The 15,000-nt window shown below is 35.9% G+C and overlaps 1 protein-coding gene across 3 annotated transcripts in view; it reads right to left on the reverse strand.

Annotated features, from left to right (window-relative positions):
• The window catches only part of LOC106872929 (phosphatidylinositide 4-phosphatase SAC2), a 1,166,845-nt gene that overhangs the window by 449,955 nt on the left and 701,890 nt on the right, over positions 1 to 15,000 (reverse strand). For all 3 annotated transcript variants that reach the window (XM_089339784.1, XM_089339786.1, XM_089339785.1), the window contains one exon: positions 1,495 to 1,572. In XM_089339784.1, coding sequence (XP_089195910.1) covers positions 1,495 to 1,572 — 78 coding nt within the window. The remainder of the gene's footprint in view (positions 1 to 1,494; positions 1,573 to 15,000) is intronic.

Consider the following 15,000-nt stretch of genomic DNA (forward strand, 5'->3'; position numbering starts at 1 on the left):
TTAAACTGTATAACTTATGTACAATGACTGCATGTTTAAAAGCAGTGGATTGGCAAAACCATTAGAGCATCAAATAGATTATGTTGCAGTATTTGTTCCAATTCTCTCAGCACTAAGTTCAAATCTCACCCAGGATCAATTTTAACTTTTATCCTTTCAGGGTCAATAAAAACCAAGGGAGAAGAAAAACCACCAACCACAGCAGGAGGGTGGATGGTCAGAACTGTAAGAATATTACACTGGATGCATTGCAGTATTTCACCTTGCTGTTTGCATTCTTAGTTCAAATCCCACCATGCCATACATGAGTGGTGGACTTTTATCCATTGCCCAGTTTCACATCATCACCTGGTATCTTAGGGTTGTTTCAATTGAATCCACTCTGTCACAAGTAACCAGGCTGGATCTCCAGACACCAGTTTAAGGATCCCTTCCTCCCAACCCTTTTCCCAACAGTCTCAGAGACCCTGTAAAAGGTCATGGACAAGGGCTTCCCCACATGACTAAAAGATACCCAAGAGAAATAAGAAGAAAGCTATAGCTACCATTTTATCTTTTGCTGTTAGAAATGAAGACAACCAGTGGTAAAGTCAATAGGAACTTGAATCCAATGACATTACTGTCCACAACCTGTCATATTCCATATATCAGTCCCCGCTGCCCCAGTCAGCTGAAGTATAGAGACTAAGGGGCGAAATACTACTGACTCTCAGATACCAGCTGATGATAACAAAGGGTTTCCAACATTGTAATGGATTTAAGGTGACAAGCTGGCAGCATTGCTAACACACCAAACATGAGGCTCAGCGGCATTTCATCTGTCTGCACGTTCTGAGTTCAAATACTGCCAAGGTACACTTTATCTTTCATCCTTTCAGGATCAATAAATGAAGTACCAGTGAAACACCAGGGTTCATGTAAAGGATTATTATTATTATTAACCCTTTTGTTACCATATTTGTTTTGAGATACTCCATGTTTCTTTCAGTTAACTTTAAATATGACAGAGAATTTAGTAAAATAACTTAGTTATCATTCAGCTAGTGTTAGGAACATAAATTGTGACTAAGGTTTGGTGGAAGATTTTAATTCGAAACTTATGAAAACAAGACATTTGTACTACAGAGCCAGAGCTGATTTCAGGCAGGTTGATAGGGAAAGGGCTAAAAGAGTTTGCACAGACTCTGCAGTTTTTGAATGGGATAAAGCATCTCTGATGCTTATTTTGCCTTTCATATACTTCATATATTTCATGAAAAGTATGAAATATATAGATATATAAACAGATAGATAAATATTTAAAATGTGAGATATTACTTTTTCTTTTATGGCACAGCAATGTATCACATTTTCATATTTTTTAAAATACATTGATTCATCCTGATACCATAACAACCATCACCTCCAATCACATTCAATTCTGTGGATTTTTATATCTCGATAGATAGCTGCAAGTAATGTGGAATAAAATATCAATTTTAAAGCAATACTCACCAGCAATATCTCATATCTCGGATGATATCTTTGATGCAGTCAGTTAAGATTGATACATTCTCAAATTTCATTCCACGGCTGAAAAGGGTAAGATTTTTAAAAAATACAGAATATTATCAAAAGTTAACATCTGTGTGTGAGTGTATGTGTATGCATCTGTGTGTGTATGTGTGTGAATTTATATACATATGCAGAGACTCATATATGTAATTTAGAGAGATAAAATCGTTGATTAACTGATATTATCTATGTGATTAGAAAACAAAATCTCCCTCTAAATGTGTTTAAAATCAAAGGAGGTAATTATAAAATTATTAGATAATACAATTTTTGTTTTCAAAATGCAAACAATGGCGTTAGGAGTCAATGTTGTTTTGAAAGTCAACTGGTGAAAGCAACACACATGTTTCAGTCTTGTTAGATCTCAACAGTGAAGCATATTCACCTTGAGAGTATATCTCCACTCTGATTCAAGGCATCTGATGAGTGAGTTGTTGAATCAAGTCTATAAAACTCCAAGTAATGAAAGGGTGGATCAACTTGTTAATAGATACACATACATGCATATATATATATATATATATATATATATATATATATATATATATATATGTGTGTGTGTGTGTTACTTGTTTCAGTCATTAGACTGCAGCTATGCTGGGGCACCACCTTGAAGAATTTTATGTCAAAAGAATTGAGCCCAGTATTTATCTTTTATTTTATTTTATTTATTTATTTTTTGTTAAGCATGATACTTATTTTATCAGGCACTTTTGCCAAACTGCCAGGTTACAGGGATGCAAACACACCAACACTGGTTGTCATGCAGTAATAGGGGACAAACACAGAAATAAAGACACATGCACATAGGTGTGTGTGTGTGTATATATATATACATATATATGACGGGCTTCTTTCAATTTTCATCTACCAAATCCACTCACAAAGCTTTGGTCAACCTGAGGTTAGAGGAAACTCAGCCAAGGTGTCACACAATGGGACTGAACTCAGAACCATGTGGTTGGGAAGCAAGCTTTTTACCAAACAGCCATTCCTGTGCCTATATATATATATATATATATATATATATATATATTACAATTAATAAGTGGAATGACCACTAAAGTGGATTCCTATATGGCGTCCTTGCCACGAAGAGTGTGTTCTCAAGAAAAAATCTCAGCAAACACCAGAATGTAAAAATAAGCAAGACAAATGAAACTATACAAAATAAAATGATTACCTACACATCATGATTTGATTATTAACACTTTGGATTATTTTTTTGAATATGCTAGACCACTGGTTTAAATTGATGTTAATTGATTGATATCAATTTCTACCCTCATTATTTAATTTAAATATATATATATATACACACACATATATATATATATATATATATATATGGAGTTAAGAAATGACAAGGGAAAAGGAATTACATGATCAACTTCATACCTTGCAGCTGTTTCTGCTATACGATACAATTTAACTCAGGGCTGGGTACTTGTGCCTCACCTAACTGCTTCCTCAGAGACTCCTTTAATTTCATATACAGAGTATAATATGAAATTACAAAAGAAATCTAATGCTTTATTTTGAAGCATATGTACATTGAGTCCTATCAGCAAGTTATTAGTATCACCATATTAATGAGATCTTTGCATATATTTATATATATATATATATATATATATATATATATATATATATATCCTTGGAAATATCTCGAACTTGTTCTCACTTTCTCTCTCCTAAATGTGAGCAGCCATGTAGCTCCTCTATGCGACCCTGCTCTACTCCAAACAGCTTCCCTCATACCTTAACCTCTATCTAACATGCAGAGACAACATCCTCCCTCCATGGGTCTCTTGGCTTGCAAGCTTTATGGTGTCCTCAATAGTGCTGGTGGCATGAAAAATAGTACCCAGTACTCTCAGTAAAGTGGTTGGTGTCAGGAGGGGCATCAAACCATGGAAACTATTCCAAAACAGACACTGGAGACTGGAGTATAATGCAGTCATTTCAATCATCCGATGTTTGTCAAACAGTCCAATCCATGCAAGCATGGAAGACTGGACATTAAATGAAGATGAATATATATATATATATATATATATATGCATGTGTGTGTGCGTGTGTGTGTGTGTGTTAAATAAAATGAGACAACAAAGCCAAGGTAGTGTGAAATTTCTAGGCCATTTATAAAGAAAAAGTTAGTCTTACAGTTGTTTCACGGATTTAAAGATATCCCATCATCAGAGACGATATGAGAGAGTTAAACGGAAATAAATAGTAGAGTTCAATATAAGAAGTTATTTTGGAAATGGATGGATATAGGAAGTATAAAGGGAGATATGAGAATAAAAATATGTGTTGGATGCCACAGTTGTAGTTCGATTATCCAAGGAATGTGCTGTGTAGAATGGGTAAAGAGGCTATGGTGTGCAAATTCTGATAGGAGTTCATATTTTGTTATTACAAAGGAATAGTGTGCAGCTATTAATGCTACAGCCGTCCTTCTGTAGCATTTACATAGCCTTACCTGCTCTTTGGGTCTTCTGGATACCAAAAACTCTCATATTATATACATAGATATTTATATATATATATATATATATATATATATATATATATATGTGTGTGTGTGTATATATATCTACACAACACTTTGATATTAGATATATATATATGTACCCATTACCATTCGTCTTTAATGTTTGTCTTCGTTGATTGTTTATTTTGTATGTCCACTCTTTTGTTGTTTGTTCGTTCAAAGCCCTAACTCTCCACAAATTTTATATTTTTTAAATTTCTGGATGCTGTTGTCTTACTAAGATTTCCTATCATGTCGTTAAAAGCATGAAATGGGTCAATAAAACAGTCAACAACTGATGAGCGAGTTATCTGCGTCTGGTATTTTGTCCTGTACTTGTCTCTCGTGTGTTTATGCTTTTTTCACTCATTGGTGATGTCCTGTACTTAATGTGTATTTTTCATTTATATATACACACACACACACACACACACTACACTTTGACATAAGATATATGATATATATGTATATATATATATATATATGTTGAATATAAAGATAACATTTATATAAGATTTATCAAATAGCCAGCGTGGAAAATCAATTAAGAAAAAAAATGAATACAAAGTATATAATTTTTTTCCAAATCTAAAATACATTATTATATGAAGGGCTGTTACTATAAGTAACACCTCATGCTGTAAATGGACTCTAAAGTCAAACTACTTCAATATATATATAATATACATATATATATATATATATACACACACACACACACACACAACACTTTGATATTTTGTACGTGTGTATATATATATATATATATATACAGGGTAATTCAAAAGTCTCCATACAGAGGGAAAATTTATATTTTTATAAGAAACAGTTTATAAGATCCCCTGATCTGACCCCTCTTGATTTCTATCTTTGGGGGCATTTGAAAAAGATGGTGTATCGCAGAAAGATAAAAGACATAAATCCTTTGAAGGAACGCATCACCAACTCCTTTGTACAGGTATCACCAGATGTGCTATTACCAGTTCACAATGAGTTGGGTAAACGTATTGCAATGTGTATTCAAAACAATGGTAACCATATAGAACCTGCTAAATAAAAAAAAAAAACTGTTCTTATAAACTGTTTCTTATAAAAAAAATAAATTCTTCCTGTGTATGGCGACCTTTCAATCACCCTGTATATACACTTTATTAAAACCGAAAAATCTTCACAAACTGTTACTCAGAGTTTTATGTGACCATTTATATACACACACACATTTTCCAGGTTAGAAACGTGGAAGGATTTTGATGGATTATTATTTAGATTATTGCTTTGACATGCACTCACTTATATAAAAGCTCAAAGGCTTGTACAAGAGAGAGTTTTCCTTGGATAAATGCATTTGCAATGACAATATCTTACGACAAACACATTTGGCACAAACTGTTTTGGTGCACGTCCACTGGCATTCAGCTGCATGATGCTGCTTTCATTGTGGTTTGCAGCCTCACTGCAGCCAGGACAAATTGCATTACAATAAAGAAGACCATAATTTTGCAGAAAATTAATTATGTCTTGTGTATTTGCTGTTAATCTTTCAAGCTCTATTCTATTAACATTTGATGCACCTGATTAGTTAATAAGCGCACTTTGCTTGCGTTAATTAGGGAATTTAATTAAAATATTTGGTGGATCCAACTTCAATAATGACATCACCATATTGAATGCATTTTTGTATTTAGCAAGGGCTTTTAAAATCAGAATTATTCACAAAAGAAGAAAACAGTTAATAAAAAACAATAATTGGATTTGTGGAATGTTTAAATTCCAAATAATTTCTGATATTTAAAACATAGAAATTCAAAAAAAAATTTTCTAGGTGGCTGTGTGGTAAGAAGTTTGCTTCCCAACCACACGGTTCTGGGTTCAGTTCCACTGCATGACACCTTGAGCAAGTGTCTTTTACTATACCTTAGAGCAAGACAAAACCTTGTGAGTGGATTTGGTAGATGGAAACCAAAAGAAGCCTGTCCTATGTGTGTGTGTCTGTCTGTCTGTGTAACAGTGTGTATGTGTGTGTGTCTGTCTTTGTCCCCCACCAGCACCACTGCTTGCCGACAAATATTGGTGTGTTTATATCCCTGTAACTTCATGGTTCAGTAAAAGAGTCTGAAATTAAGTACAAAGCCTTGAAAAATTAAATACAGGGTTCACTTTATTTAACTATAAAAATTCTCCACTACAAAGCCCCAGCCTGGACTCAGTCTAATGACTGGAATGGGTAAGAAACCATATTTTGTACACAAGGCAACTTCTTAGTGGAGTTCTCAGTTCAGCCATCAGATACATTGCTTTGTGGTAAGTATTTCAGCTCTTTACATTCTAAGATCAAATCCCAGCAAGGACAAATTTTCCTTTTATTATTCTGGCACTCAATAAATAAAGTACCAGACTTATACTGGAATCACTTAGTCTTCTACACTTTCTTTCTTTCTGTGTTTTTGTCACTTTGAGGAGGACATCGGATGTGGTTACATCTGGAGAGTGATTGGCTACCCAAGGTCTAAAAATACCTGAGACAAGCCTTATGTCACACCAGCACCCCTATGACCCCCACTGAGGAGTCAAGAGCCTATGGCAAGATGAGGCACGCACGCACACACACACACACACATATAAATATATATATACACACATTACACATCGATATCCCCTTCTTCTGCTTCACTCCATTCACATCCCCCTCTCCTCCACCTCACACTCATCCTATCCAATCTCTGGTTCCATTTCCCTTATATACAGATACTGCTCCATAACTTGACTGTACCCATCCCCATCACATCTTTACCACCACTCTCTCTCTCCAACTTAGATAGCCTTGTATCTCCTCTACTGAAGGACACCTATTTCTGCCCCTCTCCTCATATTCTAACCTTTCATCACCCAGTAGAAAGCTACCTCCCTCAATATTACTTCCCCCCCCCCCCGCACAGTTGAGGGTGGAGGAGGGGGTCTTGTCTTGCAATTAACTTGGCGACCTCACTGTTACTGGTGCCACATAAAATGCACCCCAACACCCAACATTAAACCCTTTGTAAAATGGTTGGCATCATGAAGGTCATTCACTTGTAGCAACCATGCAAAAGCAGACGGAAGAGCTTGATGCATTTTTCTGACTTTCCAGCACCTGTCAACCCATCCAACTCACCCCAGCACAGAAGACAGACATTAAACGATGATGACAATGATGATGGTCACTATCATGATGATGATGACAATGATGATGATGATTATGATGATGAAGATATCAGCTGAATTGTCACAGTTGGAATGGCTCTATGTTATTTCCTTTTACAGTAACTTATTAAGTTAAGGAAATACAATTAATATTTCAAGGCATGCCAAAAAAATGCATATTGCTGCTACAAATAATAAACACATTCAGACTGAAATAACAAATTTATGTAGAATTACAATGGCTCTCATTCAACAAATTCACTACCAACTGCACCTTTTATTTCCCTACGGACACCAATCATTATTTGTCTAGTGTATATATATATACATATATATAGATAGATAGATAGATAGATAGATAGATGGATAGATATAGATATATATTTATGTGTGCATGTGTGTGTGTGTGTGTATATATATATATATATATATATATATATATATAATAATATAGATTTAATCAAAAGATTAAATGTGGTACTTAAAATGTTTGAGGCACCAAAATTTGGTAGGGTAAAAACCAAAAACAAAATCAAGAGATTTGGTGAATAAAATTTGAAGAAAAGCAACAAAAATGTATTAGGTTATAGCAGTACGTTCGTTTCGTACAAACCTCATTTATTTATGTAGTGAGAACACCACATAAGATGCGCAATGAAAATGTACTCCCCAGCTGCATAATGGAAATTCATTTTAGAAAGTCATTTTGTAGATGTATGCAAATACAAGAGTAGATAAACTTCCATTATGCAGCTGAGGAGTACATTTTCATTGCACATCTTATGTGGTGTTCTCACTACATAAATAAATGAAGTTTGTATGAAACGTACGTACTACTATAACCTAATGAATTTTTGTTGCTTTTCTTCAAATTATATATATATATATATATATATATATATATATATATAGATATATACATATTTGTGTGTGTGTGTGTATATCATCATCATCGTCGTCGTCATTTAACGCCCGCTTTCCATACTGGCATGGGTTGGACGGTTTGACTGAGGACTGGTAAACCAGAAGGCTGCACCAGGGTCAATCTGATCTGCCCTTCCTAACACCAACCACTCCGAGAGTGTAGTGGGCACTTTTGCATGCCACCGGCACAAGGGCCAGTCAGGTGGTTCTGGCAATGACCATGCTCAAAAGGTGTTTTTTACATGCTACCTGCATGGGAGCCAGTCCGGCGGTACTGGCAATGACCACACTTGAATGTTGTTTTTCACATGCCACCGGCACATGTACTGGTAAGGCGACACTGGCAACAATCATGCTCGAATGGTGCTTTTTACGTGCCACTGGCATGAGAGCCAATGCGTGACCATGGCAACAATCACGCTTGGATGTGCTTTTAACGTTCCACTGGCATGAGTGCCAATCAGGCGGTACTGTCATCGGCCACGTCAGCGATTTTTTTTATATATATATATATATATATATATATATATATATATATATATATATATGAGAGAGAGAGAGAGAGGGATAGATAGAAAGGTAGACAGATAAATATATATATAGACATACATACATACTTACATAAAACATGTGCCCACACCTTTCACATGTGTGAGCATGTGTGCATGTCTATATGTTTATATGCACATATATATATGTATGCGTGTGTAAGTATATATATATATATATATATATATATATATATATATATATATATATATATATATACAGTAACTTATATTAATTTTTTTTTCTTTGTGTGTGAGTGTGTACACACACACACACACACACATACAGAAGGAGAGAGAAATTATTATAAGAAATTCTCAATTGAATAATAATCCACTGTCTACAATTCTTCTCGACAAGAAACGACAGCCTAACTTCATAGTTATAGATTAATTTGAGAAAATAAAATAAAATTATAGTACATCTGATTCAATAGTTATTGTTTATTGGTAAATTAGGCACCAGGGAGTGTGATATAATAGCTACTGTCCAAGGGAAATAATTCTTCCTATCATAAATTTTATTTAATAATATAAGACAATAAAAACAACAAAAAAATAAAACAAAAACCAATGAAAATCATTGCTTTGAATGTTGTGATGTGATTTAGTTATATATGTGACAAAACTGACAAGGAAATTCTGATGGAACACTTAAAATACTTCCATTTTTCTACTTAATAAGAATATATATATTTTTAGATATAGTCTGAGATAGTTTGGACATAATAACTCAAAGAGATTATTCTTATCTGACACCCAAAATAATCACAATTTTGATTTAGCTACAGCACAAGCAAGGCTAATCCAGACAAGCTATGCATGGATATTAGTCAATTATGTCAGAAACTGGAATCTTCAATTGTCAAAACCACACGTCTTCTTTAAATATTTTAAAAGCCTCAATTAATTTCAAGTAAAGCCATATGTAAACACATATTGAAATGGTCTGATGTATGTTATGAAATCTATGTTGCATAACAAGCAATGCATTATATATGCCGCATAATGGTGTCATTACATAACAATTATTTACCAAATGCAGGAACAAGAAAAAGGTAGAAACACCAATGAAATACCTTTGTTTCTTTAATGTCAACTTTGGAGGTGGTAGACCTTGCTATACCTAATGATTTTACATAAGTAGAGGTGTGGGGTATGACTATCTGGTTAAGAAGCTTGCTTCCTAATGGCAAGGTTCTGAGTTCAGTCCCATTATACACCATCTTTGACAAGTGTCTTGTCCGGTAGCCACAGACTGACTAAAGCCTTGTGAGTGTATCTGGTTGGTGGAAACTGCAAGAAGTCTGTTATACAGACTGGTAACTCAAGTTGGCTGTGGACAAGTGTACCACCATGCATTTTGGGAGGAAAAACCCAGTGTCCACATACTCTCTCCACAAGACTAATATCAAGAAGTCTTCTTGTGAACATGACCGGGGCATTACTGTCAGCAGCGATTTGCACTGGACAAAGCACACAATTGTCAAGAAGGCTGAGAGTGTCTTGGCATCACTCAACAAGACCTTTGTCAGCTGCTCTCTGTGTTCTTGTGTTGACATTGCATAATTGCAATGACATTCTTACACAAACAATATCAATCATTTCCAATCTATCATAAAAACATGTCACACCATGGAGAAATATTACCTTACTTGCAAACAAGTGAAGGCTAGTGACAGGAAGGGCATCATCCACAGAAAATCTGACTCAATAAACGCTGCATGGCCCATACAAATTTGGAAAAATGGACATAAAACAATGACGATGATGAGGAGGAGAAGGAGAAGGAGGAGGATGACGACGATGATGACAATGATGGTTTTACTCAATGTTTGCTGAAGTGTCAAACACTCTTATGTTATGTACAAAGTTTGTGAATATTTAAAACAGACAGCATCATAAGCATACCCTCCCCAGCATCTAGTCACTGCCAGGAAAGCTTTGAGACCAAAGACAATCAACAACAGCATCTTAGACCAGCAATATTCTTCAAAATGTTTAAGTTCTTATATATTATTTCTGATTCTATTCTACACAGAGAAAGATCAATGGCGATGAAATATTAATGAAGCCTTGGAAAAGTTGTTCTGTTGTATTTAATTACACTGATTCTAATCCTGCAGGATTTAACTTTGCCATTCATCCCTCTCGGATTGATAAAAAAAAGCTAAGAGGCATATACTGGGGTTAATAGAATTGATTATATTCCATCCCCAAAATATGAGAGGCCCAGGGTTTATTTTTTAAAGTTCTCTCCTCCAACGAGTACAGTTAACCCTTTAGCATTCAGGTTACTCTATCAAATGTAATGCTTATTTATTCACATTGTTTTGAATTAATCATGCATTATCTGGTAGCTCCAAGACTTGGATAATGTAACTGAATATTCTTAGAATGATATTGTAGGGTAATTGTAAGAAGCCAAATCTGGTCAGTTTGAACATAAAACAGGCAGAATATTTGGACCAAATATGGTCAGTCAGAATTTAAGAGGTTACACAAATAATAATGATGGTTTCAATACTTTGGCACCAGGCCAGCAATTTTAGGAGCAAAGAGTTTGTCAGTTGCACCTATCAACTCCTAAAAGGATGAAAGGCAGAGTCAACCTTGATGGAATTTGAATTCAGAATGGAAAGAGTGAGAAGACGTCCAGCATGCTAACAGTCCTGCTAGATTGTCACCTGAATAATAATAATCACTGGCTGGACCCGTGAAAAATTCACAGAAAACATTAAAAATGTAAGCATCTGAAAACAGTGTACTGGAGCCATGAGAAATGTTTGTATATTATGACCGTCTGTCTGTACATTCTGAGTTCAAATTCTGCTAAGGTCATCTTTGCCTTTTGTCCTTTGGGGCTCAATAAATTAAGTGCCAGTTGTGTACTAGGGTCAATCTAATCAACTGTCCCCCTCCCCACAAAAATTTCAGGCTTAGAAAAGTATATTGTGACAGTTACAGAATATAGAAAGTAACGTAACACCAATGACTATATAATCCAACCAAAATATCTCAGTTACACAAACGTAAACGGAATTACTATTTAACCTTAAAATACATCGAACATATTCAGAGAACCTTCTTCGTTTGGTGGTACGGAATGCTTTTTCTGGTATTCTTTTACTTGTTTCAGTCATTTGACGGTGGCCATGCTGGAGCACCACCCTTTAGTCAAAGAAATTGACCCCTGGACTTTATTCCCTGTAAGCCTGGTGCTTATTCTATCAGTCTCTTCTGCTGAACGGCTAAATTACAGAGAAGCAAACGCACCAACATCGGTGTGAAGCAGTGGTGGTGGGACAAACACACACACACACACACACACACACAGACACACACACACACACACACACACACACACACATACATATATATGACGGGCTTGGAGGTAGTGGTGATGCTGGCTGGTGCGATTTTGTGGTTTGCTGGTATACTGAGAGAGATCCAGCGCACAATCGTATACATACAAATATACACATACACAAACACATACCTGAGAGAGAGGCAGACAGACAGTAAGTGTCAGACAGTCCACTACGAAGTTTTCACCCCCTCTCTCTCTCTCTTTCTCCCTACATTTTGCTTTGCCATTGACTGGAATTGTTTTGTCTTCAAAAGTGAAATTGACATCCAATATTTGCTGTGTGTATGTATCTACTCTCACTCTCTCTTTCTCTTTCACTTCCTTTGTGTCCCTCTTCTCTCCTGCTTTTGATTTAACAATGTGTATATGTATCTATGTATCTACTTCTCTTGCGGTGACCGCCATCACCACTCACTGTCTCTTTCACTCTCTCTCTTTCTCTCTTACTTCCTCTCTGAACCATTTAAAAACAAAACAAATGCCATCACCACTCACTGTCTCTTTCACTCTCTCTCTTTCTCTCTCTCTTTTTCTCTTACTTCCTCTCTGTCCTCCTCTCTCTCGCTTTGCCACTTTTTGAAGTGTGACGCACACCACAGGTACATACAAAAGCAAAAAGTTAGCATATTAATATCATTGATGATGACAATCATGGACTCTCCCAATGAAGACAATGTATCAGTGTTTAGGCTTTGCTGAATAACCTGCACAAACGATTTGTTCGTGGCTCTGTGATAAGTAGCTTGCTTACCAACCACATCGTCCCGGGTTCAGTACCTTGGCCGACCAAAGCCTTGTGAGTGGATTTGATAGATGGAAACTGAAAGAAGCCTGTTGTATATATACATATGTATATATGTGTGTGTGTATGTATGCGTGTCTGTGTTTGTCCTCCCGCTATCACTTGACAACCAATGCTGGTGTCTTTACGTCTCTGTAACTTGGCAGTTCGGCAAAGAGACTAATAGAATAAGTACTAGACTTACAAAACATAAGTTGTGGGGTTGATTTGTTCAACTAAAGGCGGCCCTCCTGCATGGCCACAGTCAAATGACTGAAAAAAAAGTGATCAAATGTGTATGCCATATATTAGCTCTCTCCCACCATCAAATAAATGTTACCTGAACAGGTATACCATATATCAGATGTTGAAGTGATCACAACAACAGGAGATGAAATGGTTTACTCAAGAACACAAGGCACCACTTGATCCTGGAATTGAAACCAGGATGATTTCATGATCACAGTATGGGCAGAAGGCTAGCAATTCTGTGGGGAGGGGTTAGTTGATACCATCAACCATAATACATGACTGGCATTTTATTTTATTAACCTTGAAGGAATAAAAGGTAATGTTGACTTCAGCAGGAATTGAACTTAAAACATAAGCACTTACTTTTCTTAACTACAAGAACCTAAAACACTGAAGAAGAATATGAAGTGAATTACGGGGGAAAAAAAAGAATCAGAAATGAAATGGTGATGAGTAATAAAATGGAGATGGAAAAACAAATAATAAATGAACATTAATAAAGGCTTATAATAAATAGATCTAATTATATAAAGAGGAAAGTGTGGGGAAGAAAATTTGTTGACCACATGAAATGGTGGTGGGGGGGGACCATATAAGGTAAATTAGGACATTTCTCCTTTGCACACAGCCAAACTTTTGGATTCTCCAGGTCAATGCCTTCTCCCTGTTCTTGCTGCCAGTCTCACAGCAGAAGAATCGATGCCAGCCAGTTTCACTGTTGTCCACCTTTCATGTTACCCAGCACAAGGACTAACTGGTGCTCATATTGCCTTGGTCGGCCCAAGGCTATGGTGGAACACATTTGCTCAAGGGGCTATGCAGTGGGATTGAACCCAGAACCATGTGGTTGAGAAGCAAACTTCTTACCACACAGCCAGGCCGGTGTCTACAAGTACACATTCTTTTAAACACATACACACACACACATATACACACTTCTGAGTTGCATGGTTAAAAAATTCACTTCACAACCACATGACTTCAGGTTCAGTCCTGCTGAATGGCACCTCAGTCAAGTGTCTTCTACTATAGCCTTGGGGTAACCAAAGCCTTGAGCGTAAATTTATTTGACACAAACAGAAAGAAGCCCATCGCGTGTGTGTGTTCCTTCCCTTCACATTGCAACATTGACTGTTAACAAAGCCAATGTCCTTCGTTTGCAATCTTTCATGTAAGGATGTGTGGTCATTGCTCTATTGATGTTTGAAGGACATGGTGAAATAATGCTGTACTCGGAGATGGATGAGGGCTGACAAGCATCCAGCCGCAGAAAAATCTCCATCAATAAACTCTGACTGATGCAAGCATGGAAAAGAAGACATTAGAATGATAATGACAATGGTGATGGTGTGTGTGAGAGCATGTGTATAAGCGTATGTACACACATACAAACATGTAGGTGCATATGTACACACATACAAACATGTAGGTGCATATGTGTGCATTCAAGCTCAATTCAAAAATTATGCATTCCTTACTAACAAACTAAAAAAATTTTTCTTTCATAATTCTATTTGTTCTTCTTCACTATAGTATGTACCGTTTCTTTGGTAAAGATTATTCTGTCACTGAAGAAGCTGAAAGTAAATTTAAGAATAAGATACAACATATCAATTACGTGAGTTGTCGATACTAAAAAATGGTAATAAATGCCAAGACATGTCGGCAGATAGTGAACGTCTGTTTAGATATTAAATGTCAGTTGAAGGTCCAAACTCAAAAGACACTTTCGATTTTGTTCTTGGATAAAATAAAATAAAAATAAACTAAAAGCAAAAAAACCAGGGCCAGGAACAGTAATAAAATGGAAAATACTATTCAATAACAGAAATTCAAATAAATTGGTAGACCAAAT

The sequence above is a fragment of the Octopus bimaculoides genome, chromosome 22 (assembly GCF_046866305.1).
Source record: "Octopus bimaculoides isolate indiv1 chromosome 22, ASM4686630v1, whole genome shotgun sequence".
Lineage (NCBI taxonomy): Eukaryota > Metazoa > Mollusca > Cephalopoda > Octopoda > Octopodidae > Octopus > Octopus bimaculoides.